General features: G+C 41.1%; 4 protein-coding genes across 7 annotated transcripts; 3 read left to right on the top strand and 1 right to left on the bottom strand.

The window, feature by feature from the left end:
* Window positions 1-338: 338 nt before the first annotated feature.
* Window positions 339-2,659, bottom strand: LOC116178086 (N-acylneuraminate cytidylyltransferase). Of its 2 annotated transcripts, none has more exons than XM_031497397.1 (4): window positions 2,508-2,659; window positions 2,258-2,460; window positions 2,005-2,209; window positions 339-1,955 (listed from the first exon to the last, which is right to left on the bottom strand). In XM_031497397.1, exons 1-4 carry the CDS (start codon window positions 2,630-2,632, stop codon window positions 1,787-1,789), a joined length of 702 nt encoding a protein of 233 aa, XP_031353257.1. In that variant the 5' UTR covers window positions 2,633-2,659; the 3' UTR covers window positions 339-1,786. The 2 variants fall into 2 exon arrangements, with proteins under 2 accessions (XP_031353257.1, XP_031353258.1); XM_031497398.1 differs by having other exon boundaries at window positions 2,258-2,448.
* A 4,192-nt stretch (window positions 2,660-6,851) lies between these two features.
* Window positions 6,852-7,574, top strand: LOC116178888. The gene is made up of 2 exons (XM_031498532.1): window positions 6,852-7,035; window positions 7,082-7,574. The coding sequence occupies exons 1-2, from the start codon at window positions 6,997-6,999 to the stop codon at window positions 7,454-7,456; spliced, it is 414 nt and encodes a 137-aa protein (XP_031354392.1). The 5' UTR covers window positions 6,852-6,996; the 3' UTR covers window positions 7,457-7,574.
* A 5,284-nt stretch (window positions 7,575-12,858) lies between these two features.
* On the top strand, window positions 12,859-13,810 carry LOC116178963. Of its 3 annotated transcripts, none has more exons than XM_031498633.1 (3): window positions 12,859-13,091; window positions 13,140-13,527; window positions 13,588-13,810. In XM_031498633.1, the coding sequence occupies exons 1-2, from the start codon at window positions 13,053-13,055 to the stop codon at window positions 13,518-13,520; spliced, it is 420 nt and encodes a 139-aa protein (XP_031354493.1). In that variant the 5' UTR covers window positions 12,859-13,052; the 3' UTR covers window positions 13,521-13,527; window positions 13,588-13,810. The 3 variants fall into 3 exon arrangements, with proteins under 3 accessions (XP_031354493.1, XP_031354492.1, XP_031354491.1); XM_031498632.1 differs by having other exon boundaries at window positions 13,585-13,810; XM_031498631.1 differs by having other exon boundaries at window positions 13,140-13,810.
* An 8,244-nt stretch (window positions 13,811-22,054) lies between these two features.
* LOC116179664 lies at window positions 22,055-22,801 on the top strand. The gene is made up of 2 exons (XM_031499476.1): window positions 22,055-22,291; window positions 22,355-22,801. The coding sequence occupies exons 1-2, from the start codon at window positions 22,241-22,243 to the stop codon at window positions 22,748-22,750; spliced, it is 447 nt and encodes a 148-aa protein (XP_031355336.1). The 5' UTR covers window positions 22,055-22,240; the 3' UTR covers window positions 22,751-22,801.
* The last annotated feature ends 4,354 nt before the right edge of the window (window positions 22,802-27,155 follow it).

Genomic DNA, 27,155 nt, shown 5'->3' with positions numbered 1-27,155 from the left:
GACTTGGTGGCCGGGATGCGGGCCGGCTTCCTTGAGATACCGTCGATGGTCGCGCAGCTGCTGCGGTATCGAGCTTGCTTTCTATGGATCGTTTGTATTGCCTCGCCCCTCCCCTCGGGAGAGTGGTTGTCCCCGACCTTTCCATTCTCCATGCCTGAGTAGGTCGTAAATTAGGCACGGCTTGTTGTTACTGCTGTGGCGATGTTGCCCAGGCGCTGGGGTTCCTCCCTATGAGTTGCGTCCGGAGGGTTATAGCAGCGCTCGACGGGGATGCCAGTTGGGCATCGTCTAATGTAGACATCCCCATTTTCGCATACGAGCGGCCATTTTCTGGGTCATGAGTAAGATTTGATATCGGGATTCGATTCTCAACAAAAAAATAACTTCCGTAACTCTCTAGTGTATTAGTTACTATTTGGCCCCTTCTGGGGTAAATCCTATCACATTCAAATAATTTGTTAACATTAGTACCTATTTAATATCTTTGTCATCTCGGTTAAGTCATGATCGAGTTTGAAACGTGAATGTTGTGGGAGTCCATCACTTCCTTCTGGAGAGGTTGGCCGATTAAGTATCGTATCTGTTATAGAAGCATATTACGAGTTGAGCGAGACCCTTCAGGCACTAGTCTATTAATTATATACCTACCCAACATCAGCGAAGGCAGTTTCGGGCGCGAGTGTCTATTTTGGGCACGGCTGTCGGTGCGTCTGTTTGATCGCCTACATCACCGCTAGGCACTATAAGTGTCAGAGTTGTCATCCCCAGCTGGCACTTGTCCGTGGATAAAATTGTGTTGTTGGAGACGGTTGAGGGCCAGGCGTAGATAGTCCAGGCGCTTGGATCGATGATCTAGTCCGCGAGCTGGATACGAGTCTATTCCGGCTAGTCGCGGTACCGGGCTATGCGGAAAGGCGTGTTGTCGTTCAACTGTATATGATGCACGGGGGTGGATGACCTGTTGTTCTTGTTAAACACTGCTCGGAAGGTAGACAGCGTCTCTTGAAGCAAATGGTAAGCGCTACTCGAGTCCCACCTCTAAGTCTCAGGAGCTTGCGAAGGGAAGAAGGATTAACCTAATCCAGTGATTTGATGTTGGTTTTGGGGCTGCTTATAAACCCACCCACTCGGTGATCACTGGCACTGCAGCCATTGGCGGTGTCGCATCCTCTTCTTGTACATCGGCAACGTGTGTAACAAGTGTGTTACCGGGTGGAATAACGTGGCGGTTTAAATAACATATATTACACTATATACACAGTCAAAAGACAAGAACAACGTATGTACAGAGTAAGTAGATACAAGATTCGATGGTAGTAGTAGCGGTACGGAAATGGTGAGTTGCCCTAGGTCTCAATCTGCCTACTCCTGGGGTTGATTTTAGTGCTGTCGGTTGATGATAGGATAGGCTGTTTATTTTAATGTTTATAGATAATTATTGACGTTTATTGCGTACAGACCTTAACGTGTTTATTTAGCTTAGAGATTCTTTTTTGGTAAATAGAGGAGGAACATTTCTGTTTTCTGTGTATTTTCATCAAATAAGTAGGGGGATATTTTGGTAAAAACAACAGCGCTGAGGAAAGAGATGATTCTACTTACTGGTGTGGAATGTGAAGGAGGTTCCATTGGATGAAACCTCGCTTTCATATGGGAGAGTTGAAAATTGTTGTACCACCGTCGTAGTTTAGTTAACTATTAAAGCTAAATGGATCAAATTTATCGCCTAGCTTAACCTTCCATTCTGTATGATTACTTAAGCCTACACTACTCCTTTAATGCAAATTTACCGTAAGTTTTGAAGGTATCCCTTTTCAATTAGCCTTCTGGTACTAAAATAAAACATCCCATTTTCTACAAACTCTCCGAAATCCTGCCTACGTGGTCTGCGCTTTGGATCAAAGTTTAACGGGACCAATTCTCCTTCTATTGTCTTCCACCGTAGGTTATGCGACCTGAAGTACTCAGCGTTAGCGGCCGAACGCGCGTGGTGTTTCTACGCACCTTGTCACCGAAAAAACACAATCACTCCCAGAGAGTAACATGGCCGCCTGCTGCAAGTACGTTCCCTTCAAAAAGGGCGAGGTGCATTGCACCAGTGCAACGGCGTCTATGTACGGGTGGTCGATTAGGAATTCTTGTACGGCTAAAATTGATGGGGCTTCATCCGTTGCCGATTTAGCCGATCTCCAATGGACGTTCACGTCATCTGTAAACCAACGCCGTTATATTTTCAAAATGCTAAAATTCTACTTACTTTTTATGGCTTCCTCGTAAATTGCGAAATTGTCAGTCGACACCCAAACCGAATCAAATGCCGCCACTTCCAAAATAACCTGAAGTGATCTGCTCAGCAAACTCTTGTCGCCTACCTTCGCCAAGTTCTTTAACGGTATCGCTTTAGAACCACCTCTTGCTAGGATCAACACCGCTAAGTGTTTGTCGTTGCTTAGTGGATTCCTACAATTAGCTTTTTTCCAAAGTGATTTGAGAAGTACATATCATACCACTTTGTATGGATACATCCCGAAGCTGTTGCAAATAAAACCGAAAAGCACCAAACGTACATAATAGAATGAAACGTAGCAGTACGGTCGATAACTCGTGTTGAATTAAGTTCTTTGTGAGCCATTGACTCAAAAGGATGTAAGTAATTGACCTTTTATTCGTTTAATTAACACTTGACGATTATCAATCGGTTTTTAGCAGATATATAATTTGCCCCCGGGGATATTGTCCTCCCAATGAAACCTTCAACTCCAGAATCCATAATAAATTCGGATTCTGATAAAATGAGGACCACTGAATATACGCTCATTTGCTTCCAAGATTGGCGAATTTGCTAACGTGAACTCAGTCACTAACCCCATGCAAATTGATCTGGAAGAAAATATTACCTCAAATTTATTTCAAACGTTCAGAAATTTAATGCTGGAGAGACCTTCACGTTATTTAGTCATTTCAACTTTATAAACTTAGTCAGCAACAAAATATACCTGCTGCTTAAATAATTCAACAACAAAAATTATGCTACTGAGGGTTGCAGTGCAAAAACCAACTAACAATGTAGCAAAGTTCTAAAATTCATAGGAAATCGACTTGACTTAGATTGATACTGGATAGAGAGATGATAATGAAAATTATACTCTGAAAACCTAAAACAAGTAAGACAAAATGTGCTGCTTTAATTATATCAAGAGGTGAAGGGGACAAACTACCAAACATTATTAGAAAGTCGGTATTGTAACGATTCTCTTTTTTTAAACCCGACGTTTGAGCGGCAATTGTAACTTTGAAGTGATGACTTTAAAAAAATGTGGGTTGCACCGACTAGCTCAATTGAAAGGAAACTTTTAAAAAGAACTTTGATATTCCTAAAGAAATCGATCTATGAGAACCATTTGCATAAACAGGATTTTGTATTGTATTTATTGTAAAGAAGCGAATCTAAATGAACGATCTGGGGTATTTTGTTTCATGATTGAGGTTATGACATTTAAATTCAGTAATCCCATTGGTTGGACTAACATTATATTTCGTATTTAAAGATGTACTAGTAATTTGTTGTGTGGTCTATTCTATTCTATTCACCGGGGACTCCGATCAGTCTGAGTCCGGTTGTTTGTTGCCACCGAGCCTGGAATTGATTGGTCACCTAGTCTTTAATCCTGGCCCTGACAGCCGAGGGCGCAGTTTCTAGGGTCGACGAAGACCCCACCACTGCCTTCACAAGCCAGTTCGTCCGCCCTTTCGTTGCCTTCTATTTCACAGTGCGCTGGCACCCAGATCAAGCTTCCCTATGAGACCATCACTTAATCTATCTAGAGTTCGCCTGCAATCAAGCGTCGTCATAGCCAATCGGAACCTGTCTGCTGACAGGGCATTCAGTGTCGCCTGATTGTCACTAGATGTGTATGTATATATGCTTATAACGGCAACCTCTACGGTGGTTCTCCTGTGTACAGGTCATGATGGTTAACATCTCTGCCTGAAACACGGTCCTATTTTGACCAAGGGAGAAGCACTAATTAAAATCGAACGTGGAGATATCTAAATACGCTCCCAGAGCCTAACCCCCTCCCCCTCCCGCAGGCATTTCCTTTTCAGTCTGCACACGAGATTGTGTAGAGCCGTCTCTGAAAATATGTTGGAACGGATGCAGTGGTCTGGATCCAGTCTACATTATTCCTATTTATGCATTCACCAGTTTCTCCTAGGTTTTAGAAGAAACGATGATAGGCCAATAGGCCTGTGATCCTTTGACATGTCATAGGGGCGTCCTCCGTCGCAAGGGCACTGGGTTCCGCTGCTCAGGTAGAGCTCTCTCTTTTGGCGCAGCCGGGACGCCCGCTCGCTTTCGTCACAAACGGAGGCCGAGAAACCCGCTGGAGTGCCTAATAAGATGCCTCATCGACACCAAATGCGAGGAGGACGCTACCATGCTCTCCCCTGCGGGAGAACGTCCTCCATAGACTCGTCCTGAAATAAGGATTTTGCCCCTGGAGGCGTTTAAAGATGCTGTCATCCGGGAGCCCGTATCCTAGGGGACGTCTGTCTGAACTTTGAGAAACTCGTCAACTCGACAACTGTATTCAATGAAGTCATAATAATAAGAATCCACCTCCGAGTGTGATACCGGAACCAATTGCCACCCTGAGCCCATAGGTTCGTGGTGCACCCGTAACCTTGGGTGCTCCAGAAGCTCTACGCCTCTTCTCAAGCTGCCGTGAGCCAGAACCTGGAGTGATTCCCTCCGATGTGAGACGCTTGGTCTCTGACGTCGGGTTGTCTCCTGAGTCAATGACCCGAGGTCTTACCATCGAGCCCGTGTTTCCTGCCCATCGCCTTGTAGACCAGTCCTACTCTTCTTGCGAATAGGAGCTGATCCATCACCAAGTCCTTGAATAAGACCCCGCCCTGGAGCGGTCCCCTCATTCAAGGAGTCTGCCCGGTTACCGGACCCCTTTTCAGCGTCCGGCTGGGTGGTCCCCTTACGAGGAGCTCAGAAAGGGTTTGTTTGAATAGTCGACCTCACAATTCTCACGAGTAGTGCGGAAATGCGGTCTCACCTGGGCAGAGCCGCTTGCCCAAGGCTTGGCTGCCAGTCCCTCTTTGTTTTAAATTTTGATGAGAGGGAATTAGGGAATGTTCCTACCGCACATCGCCGCCTTGTATCTGTCGGCCGGCGGTAGTGTGGGGCTCTCACCCCTTCTCCCTTGCAATTTGGAAAACTCCGCCTCTGGGTATCGCTAAGGCATTCTTCCAGAGGGGTTTTTCCCTAATCCCTTTTATTACCTCGCCTCCTTTTCTCGCGTGCCTATTATCTTTTCAATCAGGTGGGCAATTATTTTCCATTTCTCTTCGCTTTCCAACATTATCTTCACTATGCTTTCCTTCTCTATCATTTCCCCTACCCTGATAGGGACCCGGTATCTTTCACGTTCCCACCTAGGGCAATTTAGCACTCCGTGTCCTGCATCGTCCAGCTCACCACAATCTACGCAGGTATCGCTCTCTCTTTTTCTTATCGATTTCAGGTAAAACCCATTCTCCCCATGCCCGGTCAGAAACTGTGTGAGGAAATAGTTAACTTCCCCGTGCTTTCTTCCTACCCAGCTTTTTAGATTGTCTATCAGTCCCTTCGTCCACGACTCTCGTTCCTCCCACTCTTCTTTCCATGCAATTAGTGCGTCTTTAATATTCTTCCCTTCTATCTCGCCCAGACCTTTAGCCTCAGCGGAGGTGTGCGGGCCACTACAAATAGATCCTTATTTAATACTGTCCTATACGCCTTAAGGTCATTTTCCTCTGGACTTTATCCACCACGTCCTTGGCCATTTTTGTTTTTATTACTCTTCCCCACACCTCGCATCCATATAGTATCACGCTATCGACCGCCGAGGCTAGCACCTTCTCTTCCACTCATTCGGTCCCCCCGTATTCGCCATCAACCGGCTAAGTTGTTCAGCCATTCTTCTTGCTTTTTGGACGTGTTGCATGTAGCTCAGGCTCTTATCTATGTTTTAGCCCCAATATGTCTATTTGTTTCCCCACCATGGCTGTCAGTCCCTTACCGAAGGAAAGAGGCGACCACTCGGAGGTCGCCCGGTATCCGAGGGACACCGACGAGCCGCCTATAATCACTATCCAGACCGAACCACGAGTCACTTTACGATCATTCAAATGTCTGTATGAGCGCCCCCTAGATTCAATTCTCGAGATATTCGCACTGCAAGTTTTGACATCGCCAATGGGTATATTTTTACCATCCCGTTCCGCCCCATTCCCTCCAACCACTGATCTCGAAAAGGAGTCGCGTAGGAAAGTTATACTTTGTAGAAAACAATTCATTTCGATGAGACATGTGTTCACCTCCCCCCTTCTCCCTATTTTCAAAGTTTTACTTGGCACCACTAAAGGCATGTGTATGCAAAATCTGACACCAATCGGTTGTCGTATGTAAAAGTTGTGCAAATTTTACTTTCAAAAACAGCATCTAAGGAAATAACTCATGGGGGAGCCCCCCTTAAGACACCAAACTTTGACGGCCGTCTGACAGATATAAGCTACCTATTGCAGAAAATTACAGCGCTCTAGGACCATTTCCCTAAAAGTAGTTCAAAACGGCAGAAGTGGGTCCGGACGGATGAACAAAACGCAAACAATAGCACATCTGTTTAATTCTTAAAAAAATGCGCTAAAATTTCGACGTGAAGTTTTGGCAAAGCTGGAGCGAGTAAAAATGTAAGTTTCGAAACGTACTTGTCATGTGTTCGTCATAGTGTAAGATCAACGATTGCCCCATGTAGTTGATAACCTCATAATATCTCGTACAAGGGGTTCTAAAAACTCATCATCAATTCGTTGTACTGGAGAAATAGCAAAACAACTTTTCCCCTGGCATTCCCAGAAGATATGGTTATCAAGATTCTTCAATCTCGACAATATAAATAGTGTTCGCAATAGGAAAATGTCAATCGCCGCGATTTAGCAAAAATGAACACACTTCTCATGCCAGTGATTGTTTCACTGAGTGTACGTGCCTAACAACAATATCGCCGACTCTAAATTTCTTTTTTAGGTCTTTCTCAGTTCCGCATACGATCAATCGGGTCTGGAAGGGCGCGACTATGAGTGCATGAAAGAGTTAAACCTTACGGTAGACTTCGTGGTCAACGGGTTCGATGAGTATAATTTCTTGAGAGAGGGCGACCCAGAACTCAACGCATTTCTCAATTGCACGTGGCGCAAGGCTGGATATCTCACAACGGAGGGTCAAATTAATCCTGACGGATTGAAGGCGTGGTTGGAAGTCGATTTGATACAAAAGAAACCTGGAATTAAAACTACGGCCGAAGACCTTGTGAGGCCATGTCAGTCGATCAGGGGCGATGATCCTGGAGATACTGGCATTAAAGTTTACAACTGCATTGTAAGAACCCTGTGGGGTGTCTAAATATTTATTTTTTTTCACAACGGTCAAGAGTTCAGTTGAAATTGAAATTTTATGTTTTTTTTAAATAAACAAATCACATCTACATCGAATTTTTCAATTTTAAATTCGGCTGGGCTAAAACGCTATGGATAATGGGAAAATAGTAAAAAATTTGTTTTTTACTTTGTTTAATTTTTAACTAACACAAACACAAACTATTCAGAGATAGACGCTTACCACTATGAACAGATTTTCTTTGGGAACTTGTCTGTGTGCGTCACCTCCTTACCCAGCAACTTGCTCTTGAACTTCGGAACGATAATTTAATTTAAATTCTCCCCATTTTTACCACCCGCACGTTAGTAAAGAAGTTATTGCATTGGGGTAAAAATGCTCCTCCTCCCTCTACATTTTTAACGGGAATATAAGTTTTGAAGCACCAAGAATTCGAATTAAACAAAGTCTCTACTGTAACGGACATTCCAGCAATCTTGATAGACATCGAGGCGCCATGAAAGATGAGGGGCGATAAAAGTGAAGGCAGATGTGACGCAATCCTTACGTGAAAAATTACGTGTTTATTGTAGAACATTTCTAATCCTTCTAGAACAATTGCCGTTTATTATATTATAAGCGTAATATAAGAAAAAAAAAAATAAATAAAACCTATACTACTTGTGTAGCGGTTTTCATGAAAAACAGATGAAATAGACGACTTTAACGTTAGAAGCTAATAAAACGCGCGAAGAAACGGCGAGTCGAATGGTACCCAGGAACTGGAAAGAAAAGATCTGTACCAGACGCAGCAGAAAGCGCGAATTAATCGTCTTTAATCGCTTTACCGGTTACCGTTTCATTTACAATCTATTAACACCCCAAATACACAAGAAATGCGTACAATTTTGATTAATAAACTTGTTTTTATCGTCTAACCAACCGCTCCAAATATAAACGCAATGAACATTTCGCACCTTGGGCCACAACGGTTTCCTGGTAAAAATTTATTTAAACTCGAGCACGCTAATTCCATAATGCAGTAAGTTTTGTTCGTAATGGCAACTCACAATGAATTGATAAAGCACCCACAACAATAATTTAATCGAAATAGCGGCACAGGTTTCCCTTAACATTCGGTAAATAACTCCAACTTTCGCGATAAAATATCACATACGATTTCGCGGTTGATGATTCCTTCTTATATTTCAAATATAGGACTTTGTCTCGAACTTTTAATTGGAAATGAATCTACGCAATTTAAAAACGCCGCGCACAATTCACATTGTTTCGCTTCGAAAGTTCGGCGAAAAATCGTTCTCTTACACCAAAAACTCGCCAAAAAAACGGAAACGGACCCAACGCTCACACAGTTTCGGCTTCGTTTTTTATACGCGTGAAGGTATAGTTCGAGCGCTCCTCATGCTCTGTAAGGAGGGTTTTTAGAACCGGCAACACTGTTGCGTTTCGACTGTTATCTGGTTTTACACTCGCTTCTTATCATAACGCTCTTCATTTTCTCGTATATTAGGCCGGGTACTTGAAAACCCTTGTATCTTGAACCTTAAACCTCGAATCTCAAGTAATGGAGCACTACTCTTGTGTTATATGCTGAAAGTGTTATCACCCGCACTTTAGGAAATATTGCGTTGGGGTCGAAAAAATTACCCCCCTCCCCCTTCTCACTTTTTTGTGTTTCGAAGTTCTAATGTCTGTATGTAGTAGTCTGCGAAACGGCTGAACCCATTGGAACCACATTTGATGCACATATTCTTACACATTAAAAGAAGAGCTGAAAAACTTTTGGGCAGAATCGCGCATGCGCAGGTGTGTGGGTGGTATCTGTGCTGGGCACGATCCCGTTCTCGATCCCTTTCTCGATTCCTTTCTCGATCTTGTTCTCGATCTTTGTGACCGGCTGGTTACTTTTCAACTCTCCTTACCGTCTCTTCCATAAACTATTTTATTTGGGGTTGGTTCTTCTTATATAAAATAAGGGTTGTTGGGCGCTGGTTAGGTTCAGTTGATGATTCTTCTGGCCTCAAGGAAAGGGGACAGGATAAATGAATAAAAATCAATAATCTTTATTAAAACCTGTTAAGTTCTTTTTCTCTTAGAAAATCGCCTTTTAACTGTAAATAACACTTATTAAGAGAAATGGGGGTGAGGCGGTACACTCCTGTAAAAGTAAAGTTAACTCATTCATTCACAAAAAATCACTGCATAGAAAGGAAAATCTGTATTTACTACGTGAACTCAAATCAAAGTATTTACTCTAAAACCGCTGAGTACAGAAAGAAACTTAATTCGTATTTCATAAATTATCATACAATTTAATCGAAAAGCAAAACAAAACTGCTGTAAATGCGTAGTAACGCCTCCAGGCTCGATTCGTTATAATGAAAGCAACAGCTCTGATAAGCACTGTTTTGTATGCAACACTCGTAAGTAATTAAATCGCCTTTACAATGACACCGCTTTAGATTAATGTTCTATAAATAAGCGACAATGCAATAAAGCTACCACGGGGCTAATAACGACGCACAATAAACGACAACGCAATATTGTTTATAGATACCTTTAGTTTATTTATGCACCAGGACTTGGAGAATAACTTGGTCTCTTCGATCGAATGAATTAGGACCACCCACTGCAGGCTACTATTCGCTTTTCAGTTAGGCCAATCACAGGCAGGCTGGTTTTTCTTCGACTTTTTTTGGTACTGTCTATGTGGACTACGCACGGACCGCGTATAGAAAAATTGATAATTTATTTTATTTTTTATTTTTTTTATTTTATTGTCTTTATTTTATAGTGGGCGGAGAGTTAGCAATTTGCTACTCTTCCCACTCAACCCACTATACAATCACAAACAGCCATGCCTTACCTGGGATTCGAACCCAGGACCCAGCCAATGAATACTCGTCTTAGGTAATCTCGCAATTTTCCAATTTTCTCCGGTGCTCCGTGAAGAATCGCCTTCGCTTTCTTCTACGCTGGCTGGATGAAGATGATTTCACTCGGTTCTTTTGCTTGCTTTTCTTACAAATGTCGCCTTAACACTCTATTATGAAATTTCGCGCTTATAATTTGCGGGCGCGACTGTCATAGATGATGCTCCTTAAAAAGGCGGCGAGCAACTCCCTTCTGCTGCTTCAAATCCCCGTATTTATACTTTAGTAGTTTGTAAACAAATTCCTTTAAATCCATTCTCATTCAGTCACATCATTCGTACTTGGGAGTCATGATTATATTTAGACTGGATATTTTTTATTACGTAAAAATGAACTTTAATTAACCTGTACAGAAATACTGTTACATCTTGTTCCCGATCTTGTTCTTGATAGTCGTTAATTCCAAAAAAGACACAAAACCTTCATTAGTATGGGGAAGGTTTTGTGTTTTGTCTTTTGTGATTTAACGACTCTACACAACCCCATTTTGAGTTTCATCACACCATGGATATCTCAGATTCACTTGTCCTTGATCTTGTTCTCGATCTTGTTCTCGATCTTGTTTCTCGATCTTGTTCTCGATCTTGTTTTCGATCTTGTTCTCGATCTTGTTCTCGATCTTGTTCTCGATATAGTTCTCGATCTTGTTCTCGATCTGTTCTCGATCTTTTCTTGATCTTGTTCTCGATCTTGTTCCTATTCCTCCTCCTCCTACTCTTTATCCTTTACCTACTCATATTTTTTATTCAATTCTTTACTGCTTCACTTTGAACTTTTAATTCTCGATCTTGTTCTCGATCTTGTTCTTCTCGATCTTGTTCTAGATTTTGTTCTCGATCTTTTCTCGATCTTGTTCCTATTTCTCCTCCTCCTACTCTTTATCCTTTACTCATATTTTTTTATTCAATTCTTTACTGCTTCACTTTGAACTTTTAATCTTGAATCTGGAGTAAAACATTTAAAGGGTCCATCCAAACCGACGCGGGTATGTGAGTACAGGAGCGGGAGTGATACTGATGCGGGATATATTTGTACAGTGGGATATGCAAGTATGCGTACCATGCGGTAAACCTTGAAACTATAACCGTAGAACTTGTATCCGTGACTTCTAACATTTAACCTCGAGGGCTTTAATCTTGAATTTCAGAGTTTTGAAACCGTTAACCAAGAGTCTAGCGAACACTCCAGAAATTTCGATAGCCTTCGAGGCACCATGAAAGATTAGTCATCGGCGATAAAGAACGAAGGCGTATGTGACGGAATATGTATTATTTTATTCAAGAATCTTCGTGACCGCTCGGGAACACTCGACTATATAAGCAAATCGGATTACGTTACAAATTAGTTCCTACTTCGATGCGTTCTTGTTATGATATAAATTGTGAGTGATAAATTGTAATTACTGTTATAAATTAATCCATTTTAAGACTCATAAATTTATTGTATTAATTCTTAGCGTACGCCTAAAGTACTGATAGCGATAAAATTTGGGACCGAGGGATTTTTCCTCATATAGAGGTTTTTAGAAATTGAAAAAAAATTCTTTTGTCAGAATTTAATAAAATTTCTTGACTTTTAATTTGCAAATTAAAATGCAATTATGTAGATTTTTAGGGGTAGCGCCCAAACTCATTTTTTCGAAATAGATGTTTGTTTTGGTACAACAGCTGTTGCATTTTTACTATTCAAAACCCTTCCTTTCAGTGTTTGGATTTTTACGTCACGAAAGACTTCTTATTGCAATTCAAAGCAGAAAATTAACAAAAGATGAAATTTAATACCTCAGCGTATTTCCCTTTGTTAAAAAAATGAAACTAAGGTCCGGCGCACACATCCGATTTTTTAACGTGCGGCGCCTGTGCGGAACCGCAACGGTAAAATGTATGTGGGTACACAATGTACTACAAACTCGGACGAACGGGTCGAAAACTGACGCACGCTGGTCGTAGAGCTCCGCAACGGTACCGGACCACTGTGCGCACTGCCCGATATAACTCAATGTAACTCCGGCACCGCACCGGCGGCGCCGCACGTCAAAAAAATCGGATGTGTACATCAGGCCTAAGTACCTATACTCAATTGAATAATAACGAATTTTTTTAGACATTTTTGTATGACATTGAGGTGGGACGTAGTATGTGGGGGTTACTTCGATTAGTTACGCCATTAAAGAGTGCCAACGCACACAGTTCATCAATTATGTAAAAGAGATGATCTGGAATTTTGATTCTAACACTTCTGTAAACATGTCCGGTTTCGAGAATCAAAATTCCACAATAATCCATTTTCTAGATTTTTATAAGAGCTGTGCTAGAACTTAGATTTTATATATACCCACCGCTCCTAGTGTAAAAAAGTTCAAACGCATTGCGTCTATACAAACGCGCTAAATTTGATCCGCCTACCTTGAAACTTCCCGGTCACATCACCTTGTCTGTTGCAGAATACAGAAACGGGGAGGTTGTCGTTGGGAAATACTGCACGTCAAATTTATTTACGTTTACCAATTACCTAAATATAACGCATGTCACGCTGTATAAAAAACCGAGCTGATTTCAATTGAAAAGCAATTACCCAACAACGTTCTCTTTACTGTATTGGGTTTATCTATCGACATCCGCCGACCTTTCACCATTACAAAGTGTTGTGTAGCCGTCTTCAGGTCTGAGATGATTTGCTTCAAGTTTGTGTTAACGTTGCTTTTGAACGTAGGTATGTAACCTTATCTTCTTGGCGAGGCTAACATTTGTTTGCAGATCTCCCTCGTTCGAACGCTGAAAGTATCCGATCTAGACGAGCATGACTACGACTGCATGAAGTTGTTGAACCTAACGGTGGACTTCGTCATGGACGGCTTTAACCGGTACAATTTTTTGACGGTTGGAGATTCGGAACTGAACGAGTTTGTGAGCTGCTCCTGGTCCAAGGCGGGGTACTTAACTGGGGGGAGCAAAATCGACGCGAACAAGATAAAGGTTTGGATGCACGAAAATTTAGTGAAGAAAACGCCTGACGCTAAGGTAACCGCTGAAGATCTAGTTGAGCCTTGCAGGGACGTAACGGGGAGGGATTCTGGAGATACCGTTGTCAAAGTTTACAACTGCATGATGACGATTTGGTGGCAATCCCGTTGGTAGCCTTCATGTAAGGATATTTTAGCCGTTTGATTTGCATGTTACCAGCAGTTTGGTTTGTCCTTAGAAGACTGTGTTTGTGCGGTAGTGCTCATGGGATAGTTTGTAACAGTTGCACATCCCGAGGAGACATGGGTCAGGGCTCGTTTCACAATACCATACGAAATTATACATCAGGGTGTCCATTCTCTATGGAATATAGTATACAGGATGTTTCTAAATTCACGCACACGGACTGTGGGATGGTGTTATACAACGAAAACTGAAAAGTTCCTCTACCAGTTTTTGATCAGACCGGCACTTTTTTTTTCAACGTGCTGAAGCTTGTTTACTAGCAGACAACTGTTGTAATTACGTACTGGTCATAATTATAGTTTATTTTGAACCTTCTTTTGTTTTTAAAAATGTGTTATTATTAACTTTAACCAGTGGCGCAGCGTAGGGGGGAGGCGGAGATTTTTAAAACCGCGGTAGCTCGAAAAGTAGCGGTCTGATGGAAAACTGGTAGAGGAACTTTTTGTTCAGTTTTTGTCGTATAACACCATCCCATAGTCCGTGTGCGCGAATTTCGAAACACCCTGTATATCTCGGTAAATGTGGAATGTATACAATATTTTTCTATATGAAAGTTGTTTTATTTCCACTAATAAGGCAGCATTCAGTTGTTTTTATTTCAGAAAACAAATGAGTACCGAAAAACAATTACATTTTTTAAAATAACAGTCACCTTTTCATTATGCATGAGCCTAATGGAAGTGTCCATTACTATTTAAACAAATGCAATTGTTTTTCGTTATTCATTTGTTTGGAAAGCTTCTTTATTATTGGAAATAAAATGTTAAACAACTTTCATATTATAGAAAAAATTGTATACAGTCGATATTTACCGAGATATATACTACATTCCATACATAATGGGCACCCTGTATATAAGGACCATCTACTTTTCTCGTTAGAAAAAGGAGTGACTTTGTTGAATTTCGAGGAAATAGAAGATATGAGCAGCCAAAGAAAAAAAAGGCCCTAGAAAATCCTGACCAAGAATGTAAAAAATGGGTTATGGTTTTTGGTACGAATATTCAAAATCCAAAATAACAAATTGATATGGTATTGCAATTTATCTACTACCCACTCTTAATATGCTTTGATTGCATGGTTATTCCTGCACATATTTCAACTAGGCGTAGATGAACAAAATGGTTTGCTGTAGTTTGAATTCCAATAACTTTAATTATTCCAAGCTCCTGGTAGGAATTTGGTACAACGCTGATTTGGAGACCTTGAAAGGTCGTAGTTTCAACATAATCTAGAGACGTATTCTATCAGGATAATTTTGTACCCCACACACTTTTATGGGTGGCTTAAGTTTATGTAACATAAATTTACGTGTGTTGATTGTATACTACAAGATTAATTTATTTAAAATAAACCGATACAACGAAATATCGAAAGATCCTCAGTATTACCAGCCCTTTTTTTACGACCATTTATTTTAATCTTACAATATTATAGTTTAAAAAAAATGCATCAAATTCATGGACATTGAAATAATGCTCTTAGTCTCTTCCCCAACGATCTTGGTGCATGAATAAATATTTTGACATGTTTTGATCAAAATCCACGTGGTCGCCAAAAATGCATCAAATTCATATCTTGGGCATTGAAATAATGCCCCTAGTCTTTTTCCCATCGATCTTGGTGCATAAATAACGATTTTGACATGTTTTGATCAAAACCTATGCGGTCGTTCATGTCTTGGACTTTGACATAATGCCCTTGGTCTTTTTCCCAACGATCCTTAATAAACAACAATAAAGACGAAAAATGCCCATTGTGCACAATCTTTACAAACCACAATACATGTGTGTTGCATATTGGTCATAGGGTGTTTCCTTAGTAATAGTCTACCTAAGCTGCAACGAAATAAATACTTTTTCTTTGTTCGTGTTGAAAGTACCACAACCATTGAATTCGTGGTTATATGAGCGCTGAGTTGTTCTCCAGAGAACAAAAGGGTGAGTCCGCCCACTTTTTTCTCCAGAGCGAGACGCAGATAGCGAGGCGTCTGGGAATCTCGATTTGCGACCACATCGACATCTTGAAGGAGTTGTTACATCTTCGCGTCCGACCTTTCTCTGAAGGAACGTGCAAACTGGTAAGTTCCATTGACCTGGTTCGTCTCACCAGTGGTGTTGAAGACCACCACAAAATCTCAGCCCGGGGCACTGCAACACCACCCGCAACCTCCGAATGTTCCGCGAAAACTCCCAAGCGCCACCACTGTCCGAGGTATCATTTTCATTGGAATTGTCTTCTTGGACACCGGGGTCGACGCACAATTTTGTAAAAATGCGACAATGCGCCGACGCAATATCTAGCCTGGCAGACCCGGACTCTCCTCTTCACTCACTGGGGAACAACCTAGCGCCGCAGGATTCACTGGTTCAGAAAAACTAGCACTCCCGGGGACCAGCCCACTATCACCTCGAAGGATGTTCAGCACGAGAGTTTTCTACCGCCGTTCCATCTCCGTGTGCCCTCGGATCTTAGTGCTCCTCACCGTCCGAGGGCCGGTCACACCGGGAGGAGCAGACCGCAATCGCTATCAGCACGCAATACCACTGGTTTAAAATCACGACGGACACGAGGGACGTACGCAGGATCTGCGTCGGCACAAAACGCGGGCCAATTCTGGACACAACCGACGCCGAGGCCAGCACACTAGAAAGAGATGTGATTGGAACTGGAACATACAGGTCCCGAAGAGTCATTGTGCAAACGGGCCCCAGTTTACGTCAATCACCTGGGATGCCCCCTTACGACACTGTGGTTGATACCATTGGGCCACCCCATTTCATCCGTAAGCTAGCCCGGTCGAGAGGCAAAATCAAGAACAACATTCGGATAGACCTCCAAGGAAAAGACCCCAAGACATGTCCTGCCAATCATCGTTATCATAATCCGGTCGAGACGAAACGCCTCCACCGGAACAACTCCAAGTCAAGCCCTCCTAGGGTACGAGGGCACTCGTTCGGGTGAATGGCTTACGAAACCTGACCTACTACTCAAAGTGGAACAAGGTGAAGCACAGGAAGAGCGGATGTCAATTACGGATCCACCTCAACCCAATTCAAACATGGCGACGTGGTGATAGAGCGATTCAGAAACTACGTATCAGGAGACTTCGGGCAAAAATGGCACGGTCACACGGGGTAGTTTTGTTAACGTCACGTTTATGCTTTTATATATCCGATTTGCACGGACGATTCGTTGTCGAGTCAAAATTTTGCTTTGTTTAGTTAACGTACATGGAATTCTTTTGATTCTTATTGAGTGTTAATTACGGTTTTAGTATACGAGACCCGAGTATTGAACGTTGAACATTGCTAGCGCAATATTATATGTATGTGCCGCGCTATTCACTATCCCTCTGGTTTTTTGTTTCTTTTGTTATCTGTTACAGATAAGGCAGAAAAGCGCCCTTCTGAGCTCAAAACGCCGTTATGACCAAAGTTCAAAAGTAATATTTTTATTTTCGATGACTTCTTGATGTAACGTTTGATGACATACTGGTTGTTGATACGATCGAACTATAATTATTAGATTTGTTTGATAGTCATTTACCAATTATAGCTCCATTGTTATCTGCGCATGCCTGGTTAAATACTGATAAATTATGACAACTGTTTTTTATGTTCTACCCTGTCACGGCTTCCTATAATTACGCGGCTCCGCTGTAAGAGTTGGCAACGCCGCATCAATATCGAACAGTTGGTTTACCGTCACTACTGTTGTGTTATTATTAAGAAAGAATGCAGGATATTGATTATTTTTGCCATTTTCAAAAGTGGTAAAATAAAGACAGTATTATAGCATGATGAAGACTGCTGATACAAAAGAAATTCATTTAAAATTGTATCTGCAGTGTTGTCAAATTTTATACATTTTAGCCTCGTAATTAAATAGGAAGCCGCGACTCTGTCAATTATTTTATTTCTTTAGCTTATCAAGACCAGAACAGAAATCTCTTACTCTGCCTTATTTACCCTCTCGATAAGTGTTCTCTCTTTTCTTTCGAAATTTACTAAAGGCAAACGGGTGCCCATCCAATTTACTATTACTATATTTCCTATTTTTCTTCGTTTTAGGTAGAATGCGAGAATCCCATAATATATATAAGAAGTCGCCTGAGTATAAGAGCGTTTGATATTATAATTTGTTGCCTAGTGCCTTCAAAAACTTGACAAAACCAGTTTAAAAGAAAAGTTAAAGAGTTTTTGACATTAGGAGTTTTTTATAATGGAAAAGAATATTTAAATAGATAGATGACTAATATGTGTTTAAATTATATATACATTTCTATGTTTGTTTGTTGACGTGTAAATTTGTTGTGTATACAATTGTTATTTACAAATAAAAATGATATGATATGATATTCCCCCGACCCACCTCTACTTTGCTCAAAATGAACGTAACAACCTTTTCCTAGAAGATAGAGAAAATTTAAAGCATTTTTGTAACACGTATTCTACGAATTATTAACAAAAACACCTCCTGGTCCATTACACTCTCCCGATACTCTGGTGGGGTCGTTTCGTATTTGAGATTCGGCGAGTACTTAAGCAAAAATCGGGTGGGAGCGCGGCATTCTTACTCAAATCTTCGAATCGGGCTGCATTTTTTGGGATACGGATACGAATAGACAACGGAAAACAGGTGAAAGTTCACACTCACGACCTGCGCCCTGCTCCAGGATGGCCACCTCGACATCAATGACAATCACGCTACCAACACTTGCCACAGCGTTTGAACCAGACCGCCGCAATACCTTTGCAGCAGGGGGGTGCACCGTTACCGAAAGTCAGGAAGGGGCTGTCCCGCCAAACGACACTTTGGAGGAGTTGCAAGAGGTTATTGGAGACCTGGCACGAGAGGTGAAGAGAGTGGGAGCCCGAAAATATGTGGTCGTGGGAGATATGAACGCTTGGTCCACAGTGTTCCTAGCCTTCCGGTAGTGTCGCGACATTTTGCAACATATTTGGTGTCGGCGGTGTGTGAGACCGCGGTATCAAAAGAAGCTTTTTTTAAATGTAAATTAATCGGCAATTATTTTCTAAGGTGTGTTAATAGGTGTAGAATTTATTTCCAGTATACCGGTGTCCATTTTTCGAGTGCCACTATTGGGATCTCACTTATCTTAAGAGATAGAAAGTTAATTAAATGGGGGCAAAGTTGCCAATTTTCGTGCTGAATAAGAATCTGAAAAGAAATTTGAAATATATTGAAGATATCGCAAAAAAACGCAAATTTCTGATTTTCGTTTTTAATTTTTTTATGATAAACTAGTCGTAGTAGACATTTCCAATTAGCACATTATTCGGACACTTTATAATGGCGATTTCAAATATGGCATCCTGTTTTTAATTACTTTCAAGATGACGGAGAAACACGTGGCAACTTTAGTTTTTCTTATGGGCGCCATATTGAATTTTTACATTTTGAGATTACGTCTTTTTTTCTCTTTACAACGATAACTCACACATGGTGGTTCAGCATCACATTTTTCCTAAAAATACAATTTTTAATTCTTTGAGAAGAGTGCTTTGGAAAAACAAAACGTTCTTTTGTTGTGAACAAAAGGTGTTTCAACGTGTTCAACGTGTTTATAATAATCAAAACGAAGAAAAAACGATTCACGTAGACGAAGACGTCATTAGTAACGGCGGTCTCTCACACCTCAATATGCGCGCTCTGTAAGTATCACCAAAAACAGACCCAAAGAGTATAAGTACAACATCCAAACTGTGCTAGTACTCGGCCAATCTTCGGATTCATACACGATTGACGTTTTCTGCGGTCTCAGAGACCGGGCGACACTAACGGAAGGCTAGGGGGAATGCCGTAGAGGAGCTAATAGCTATGCTAGATCTGCAGGTGATAAACACGGGACGGATACCTACCTTCGTTCACTAGCGACGGTCTAGCACGAGACATAGACATGTGGAGGGTGGAGGAGGTCGAGAACCTTAGCGACCACAGGTATATCTCCTGGGAAGTACGCGGCAAAATGGACAACTGGGGCACGGAAGGGAAGCGACAGAATGGCGAGCCGGAAGTGAGGGGATGTATGGGGAAGGGCGTATAAAATCGTTGTGGCAAGATAGGGGGAAGACGAAAAGTAATCGGGCCCGATGAGGAGTTAATGGAGAAGGTTGACAGGCTGTTCCCGGCCGGTAGGGACTGGCGAAGGGAAGCAGGAAAAGAGACAATAATCAAAATTAACACAGAAGAGATACGGCATGTAGTCAAGAGGATGTCCAAAAATAAGGTTCCTGGACCAGACGGGCTTCCTCCGGAGCTAGTGACCAAAGTGGCCGGGGAGAAGCCAGAGTGGTTTACGAGGGTTTTCGATGAAGTGCTAACTTCGGGAGTATACCCTGAGGTATGGAAGGAGGCGGCGGTTGTACTCATTCCCAAAAAGGAACCGGGCTCAGTGAGACCGATATCTCTAATAAACCATCTGGGGAAATTGCTGGAGAGGGTGCTGGTAGAAAGGATCGAACAGTTTGCCAGTCTTTCGGACGGACAGTATTGCTTCAGAAAAGGGAAAGGGACCCGAGAGGCGCTTAGCCAAATACAGAAAATAGCAGAAACGGCAATGCGAGGCACACGACGTACTAGGGAGGTGACTTAAGATGTTAAAAATGCTTTTAATTCTATCCCAATGGGGGTCCCGGGTCATATTAGAAGAACTAGAAAGAAAAGGCGCACCGGGGTTTATAAGAAGGGTAGTGCACAGCTACTTAAGTGACAGGAGGAATCGGGTTAAACTGCCCTCCGGGAAGGGGTACCAGTTTGAGGTGAACGGAGGGGTGCCACAAGGGTCGGTGTTGGGCCCACTCCTGTGGAATATTGCATATGATGGGGTCATCCGACTCGGAGTGCCGACAGGAGTGGCTATGGTGGCGTACGCCGACGACCTGAGCGTGGTGGTGGCAGACCACAAGATCGAGCGAGCGGCAGAAAAGGCGCAAAGCTCTATAAATAAGGTGCAAGTGTGGATGGAGCAGAGAGGGCTCAGACTGGTGGGCAGTAAAACTCAAGTGGTCCTGATAGCCGAGAGGAGAAGACTCCCGGAGGTGACACTGGCGGTAGAGCGAACAATGATAGTGGAAAAGTCACGGAAAAAACAAGAAGAATGGCTGAACAACTTAGCCGGTTGATGGCGAATACGGGGGGACCGAATGAGTGGAAGAGAAGGGTGCTAGCCTCGGAGGTCGATAACGTGATACTATATGGATGCGAGGTGTGGGGAAGAGTAATGAAAACAAAAAAGGCCAAGGAGGTGGTGGATAAAGTCCAGAGGAAAATGGCCTTAAGGATATAGCTTCGGCGTATAGGACAGTATTCAATAAGGATCTATTTGTAGTGGCCCGCACACCCCCGCTGAGGCTAAGGGTCTGGGCGAGGCATGTAGGGAAGAATAATAAAGTCGTAATAAATGCATGGGAAGAAGAGTTGGAGGAACGAGAGTCGTGGACGAAGGGACTGATAGACAATCTAAAAAGCTGGGTAGGAAGAAAGCATGGGGAAGTTAACTATATCCTCACACAGTTTCTGACCGGGCATGGGGAGGATGGGGTTTACCTGAAATGGATAAGAAAAAGAGAGAGAGGGATACCAGAGTAGATTGTGGTGAGCTGGACGATGCAGGACACGGAGTGCTAAAATGCCCTAGGTGGGAACGGGAAAGATACCGGGTCGCTATTAGGGTCGGGGAAATGATAGAGAACGATAGTGAAGGTAATGTTGGAAAGCGAAGAGAAATGGAAAATAATTGCCCACCTGATTGAAGAAATAATAGGCACGCGAGAAAAGGAGGCCAGGTAATAAAAAGGATTAGGGAAAAACCCCTTAGGAAGAATGCCCTAGCGCTACCCAGAGGTGGAGTATTCCCAATTGTAAAGGAGAAGGGGATTAGTGGGCGAGAGCCCCACACTACCATCGCCCGACAGATACAAGGCGGCGGTGTGCGGTATGAACATTCCCTAATTCCCTCTCAAATTAAAAAAAAAGGAAGGGGTGGCGACAACCCCAGCCAGCCGCCTCTAGGTCGACGGAAATTAAGCAGCACATGTGTACATACATTGAACAAGCACATGCATCACATAGGTAGGCTTGACCGTAACTTCCTACATTAATGGTAAGTGCTCGTCACTTGCACGCACAACTAATAGGTGAACCATGTTGGAGAAATCCTAGCTAGTCATAGACTATAGCCATCTCCATGGGGGCTTAAGTGATGGCGAATTATCTTTCACTTCTTAGATAAAGTTATGGTCAAACTTACACTAAATGGAGACCATTAGACGGTGCATTATCTACAAGCACACCGCACCCAATCAAAAAATATTTTAATCGTTTTATCGTAGATACAGTACACGTACCTTTGACCACGACGTATAAAAGTATTGCAACATTGCGAAACTAAAACGTCACGGGCTCAGTCATAGGTAAATTCTACGTAAAAACGGTGACTCACTGCCCTCGTCCTCGGTAATTCAATAATAGCAATTTATTTACTTTGTTAATGGGTTTAGTACATTTACTTAGAATACAATTACGTGATCACCGGTTCCAAACCTGACCTTTTATCAAGCGCGATAATTGCGCTATTTATTCCATTTCCAGTCCTACAGAGCTATCCGAAGCACGTTACCAAAATGAAGTTAACCTTAGCCGTTTTGTGCGTTTTCATTGCGTCATCCAGCAAGGTTGGTATAATGTTATTATTGTGATTTGTGCGTGGGAATTTCTACTGTTACTTTATTCACCAGGTAATCGCCAGATCCGTTCCAAAAACGTACTTGGAACCACTGGACTTGCATTGCCTCCCAAAAATCGACAAAAGCGGTTTGGATTACAACGAAAAAGGGTACATAGCCGAGGGTAACGATGACGTGAACGAGATGGTGCGCTGCAGCTGGTCGAAAATTGGCCTGCTCCGTGAAAATGGCGAAATTGATCTTTACAAATTGCAAAGGACCTTGGAAAATCATTTAGTTGACATGTATGATAATTACGTTCGTACTTATTTGGCAGCCAAAACGATAAGCGACTGTGAAAATGTAAAAGGAGACAGCGTAGGGGACACCTGTGTGAAAATGTCCAATTGTATCCATACAAGGGTTGAAGTAAATGCTCAAAGACTGAAGGAAGAAAAAGAAGATTGAGACCTGTGATTTGTGATTTTGCATTTTTAATAAACGCTACCATTTTTTTAATTAAGTTTTTTAGCATCACCTACAACAATCTAAGGTTTGTTTGTTTATGAGACCATTTTCATGGATTTGGATTTCTGTCACCTAATATTATAAGAACTTTTGCTTAGAATAGCTTCAGGTCGTTGAAAAAGCTAATGACCGCCCTATTTCGTCTGATTACATTTGAAGATATTCTATCTACGTCTAAATGCAGAGACATGCTCTGCCACTTCATCTGAGATTCCACGGAGAATGAAGTGAGAGTGTTATTTGAGAAGATGGATAACCCTGATCGTTCCATTTTGCAAAGGGATAATATCTCCTCAGCCTTTGACTGCGAGGATTTAACGAAACCAGTTCGTGCGCCCCCTGATGTTACCTGTGATATTGGCATTCACCACAGTGTAACGCGATTTTTGTTTGACAGCTGCCTCAAGTTCAAATGAAATCCCAGAGAAGACATGATTTGCAGGTGCGGGCTGATAGTCTTCAATGTTGCCCCACTCTCTGAACAAGTGGCTAATTGGAGTGTGCATCAAATGCCCAATTTTTTGCCCAGAGAAAAAAAAGGGTTAGATTTCCATAATTGCCTTTCTGGTCAGCTTTTTGCTCAGACTATGATCTTTACACCACTGATGTCTCAGATTTTGCATAAGCATGCCTTTAGTGGTGCTAAGTTAAACTTTAGAAAATAGGGGGGGGGGGGTAAACACATGTTCTACCCTTCATGGTATTCTAATTAAAGGTCTCATCGAAATAAATTGATTTGTACAAACTATAACTTTCCCGTGCGACTCTTTTTCGAGATCAGTGGGCGTCGGGGCCTGGGGGGGGGGGAATTAATGTTATCTCATTGAATTCTAATTAAAGGTCTCAACGAAAGGAACCGCTTTCTACCAACTACTGCCCTTCTTTCTGACCTCTTATCAAAGGGAACTAGTTTTATCCTTCATGGTACTCTAATGAAAGGTCTTAACAAAATGAATTCATTTCTACCAACCATAGCCCTCCTCCTCGATCTCTTATCGTGATCGGGTATATTCCCTTACACCTCAAGAACGGATTGTCGGAAGAGGGTACTCACAAAGGGCGATTGAGACGTCTGCAAGAAATATATCCATTGGTTATGTCAAAACAAAAGCTATTTCGGTTAAAAAATAATGCGCTTTAATTTATACTTGTTTTATATTGCCCGTAAAAAAAAGTACCTACACACTGTATTGAGTAGCAGTTTTTCAAAATGTTTTCGGCATTCTCACACGATTAGGAAGTGTGCGCGGGTGCACCAGTTGCAACTGTGTAGCGATTCTTTATGGATAGGAAACGGGATTGACCGGGGAGTCGGGGACTGTAAGAGTTAGATAGGTAGTTTAAATTTGGATAAGTTGCGTATTTTGATACTTAACAAAATTCAGTTTTGAAACAAAAAATTCCGACTACTTCCGGAGATATCAAGAAAAAAAATTTTTTGCAAAATCTCTTTTATTTTTTACTAAAATTATTCAAAAAGATATTTCGAAATAAATGACACATTATTATGGCCAATTTTTTTCCTCTACAAGATGCTACTTTTAAATTTTAATTTTGATCTTTCGTCTCCAGTCAACCAACATCAAGTTTGTTTTTTCTTATGGAAGACATTTTTACTTTTTCTGTTATTTGATAAAGAATTTTTTTCTGATTTCAAAAATGTAAATATCACAATTTTTTTAATATTGATAAAATATCTCCTTTTTTGCTTAGGGAATTTTGTCTTGAAGACATGAAGATATTTTAACAATATTAAAAAAATTGTGATATTTACATTTTTGAAATCAGAAAAAAACTCTCTATGAATTGAAACTAAAAGTAAAAATTCCTTCCATAAGAAAAAAACAAAGTTGATGGTTTATCCGTGACGAAACGTCGGATTTAAAATTTAAAACTAGCATCTTCTAGAGGGAAAAAAGTGGCCATTATAATTTTTTTAAATAACTTCAGTAAAAAATAAAAACGATTTTGCAAAATTTTGGTTTTTTCCGGATATCTCCGAAAGTAAAAATTTTTTAAGTTTTAAAACTTTTGTTGAGCATCAAAATACGCAACTTTGCCAAATTTAAACTACTTACCTATCTCTTACAGTTCCCGAGATCCCCATGGTGGCCCTCGAATTTGAATCAGCTTGTATAATCATTTTATTTCAATAACAAAGTATTAAAGTACAAAACAATAAACTAAACAAATATAGAAAATTACCCTGGGTATGGCTATAGCATGTGAAAAACCAAATTTTAAACCTGATGTTAGTTTTGCTTTTATGTAAAGTGTTGTATGAAATTTCATTTAATTGCTTCCATAAATAAGAAAGTTGGCACTGCACATCCTACACAAAACCAAATTTGGAAAATGGCTCTACATTTGCTTTTATTCCAAGTGGCTATGTATCAAATTTCATTTGAATGCCTCCATAAATAAGAAAATTGAAACCAAATTTTGAAACTGGCGGTTGATTTTCCTTTATTCCAAGTGCCTATGTATATCAATACCTTCATAAAGAGAAAAGTTTGCAATTCGGTTTATAAAAAGGGCACTGTGAATGTTGATCGATTAGACTCAATTTTTGGAATTGCGTTTTATATGGCTAAAGCTATATACGCATATTGAATTTCATGCAATTCGGTTCATAACTCACGGAGATGTCAAAAGGGCCTTTCTTATTTTTTGGGTTTCATTGCCAATTCACGAACTCCGATCTACAAATTTGATAAAGAATCCATCTACTAAATTTTATCGTAATCGGTCCATTCGTTATCGAGATATCGTGCTAACGGACGGACAGACGGACAGATACCGCAAAATTATAAACTCGCTAGGAGCTCGTTAATAATCAGAACAGTAATTGGTCCTGTATGACATCGTTTCAAGAGAACCAAAACAGTAACGGAATTAGCTTTGGAATACAATCGATAAATGCAATAGAAAAATCTTAAATAAGTAATAAATATTGACAATAGGTCCACAAGCCGAATACATATGCAACGATACAACAAGGGCATAAAGATACACAAAGAATATAAGCTTAAATTAATGTTGAATGGCCAACGCATATAAGGTCATTAACAACCAAGGCACATGTTACACAAAGAATGTTACCAAATTTATGCTTCGTAAAACGGAGATTTGAACTTCGGCATCGCTGATACGATTAACCTTGCTTAACCCAATGACTGGGTTCCCATATAAATACAATAGAGAATAGATGATATGTTAATCAACTTTGAATTTGCCAGGAACTTATGATATATACTAACCTATAAATAATGATAATCAAAGGCAACATGAAAAATATGCTTACCTATAGTAAGCTTAGCAAAACTCATTCACGTAAATACATTTAGATAAATAATTTCGGCAATTTTAACTTGATGCTTCAGGAATTTCAGAAAATTTTTCGCAAAATCAGTACCTGTCATTCCAACAAAAAACGCTAAAGTGAAGTTTTCCGCAATACCAATGGTAGCAACCACGTGTAAACAATAAGGGAAGAGAGACCCTTGCATTAGAAGAGCACGCGACGGAAATGGATAAAAAAAGGCTATAAAAGTGGGGGGAAACGTGCCACTACTGGCAGTGGCGTAATAAACAAATCTGACACCGCCTCTTCTGTTTTATCATAAGTCAGTTCAACATAACTGACCAACGCAAAGGAGGTTATATGATGGCGACTTCCGTCGCGTGCTATGCTATCTCCCACCACTGTTACATTGTCTCCTTTTGTTTTTTTTTGTGTACCGTATATCGTTGTATTTGCAATAAAAAATGCTACTCAATACAGTGTGTACTCTTTTTACAGTCCATATAAAAAAATTAAGTGGCTGATGATTTCTCCGAAACAAAACGTTGGTTGTATTGAAAATCTCTCAACGGCGTCTTATAAAGCTCAAAAGGTGGCAATGAGATAGCGTTTGTTAATTTTTTTTATCTGTTCAAATAACAGAAAAAAATAGAGACTAAATCGGTAAATTTCGGTTTCTATCTTCGGAATTTTTTGGTTTTCTTTAAAGCATAATAATAAATCTTTAATTGGGCTTCTTTTCTTTAATCTGACCATCGTCGTACCTGGTTTCCGAGATCTCCATCTCCATCTAAAGTGTGTGTTTTAATCCAGAGGGTGCAGTTCATTGGTTGTAAAGTGATCACGAGCCAAGTAGGCGACGACATGGATCGTGTGAAATTGACCAACCAAGGAAAAATGCCGAGTGAATGGATGTACATATCCGGGTGACTTGCCGATATCAAGCGGAATCCGGAAACCCCTTAGACGTCATGATATTAGTGAGGATCAATCTCGAGAAGTGAAACCCAAGGAAAAGTCACCCCCTAAAAGAAGTTCGAA

The sequence above is a fragment of the Photinus pyralis genome, unplaced genomic scaffold (genome assembly GCF_008802855.1).
Source record: "Photinus pyralis isolate 1611_PpyrPB1 unplaced genomic scaffold, Ppyr1.3 Ppyr1.4_LG8, whole genome shotgun sequence".
NCBI classification, from domain to species: domain Eukaryota; kingdom Metazoa; phylum Arthropoda; class Insecta; order Coleoptera; family Lampyridae; genus Photinus; species Photinus pyralis.
Note: the sequence above shows the minus strand (reverse complement) of the source record. Positions and strands in the feature narration are given on the sequence as shown.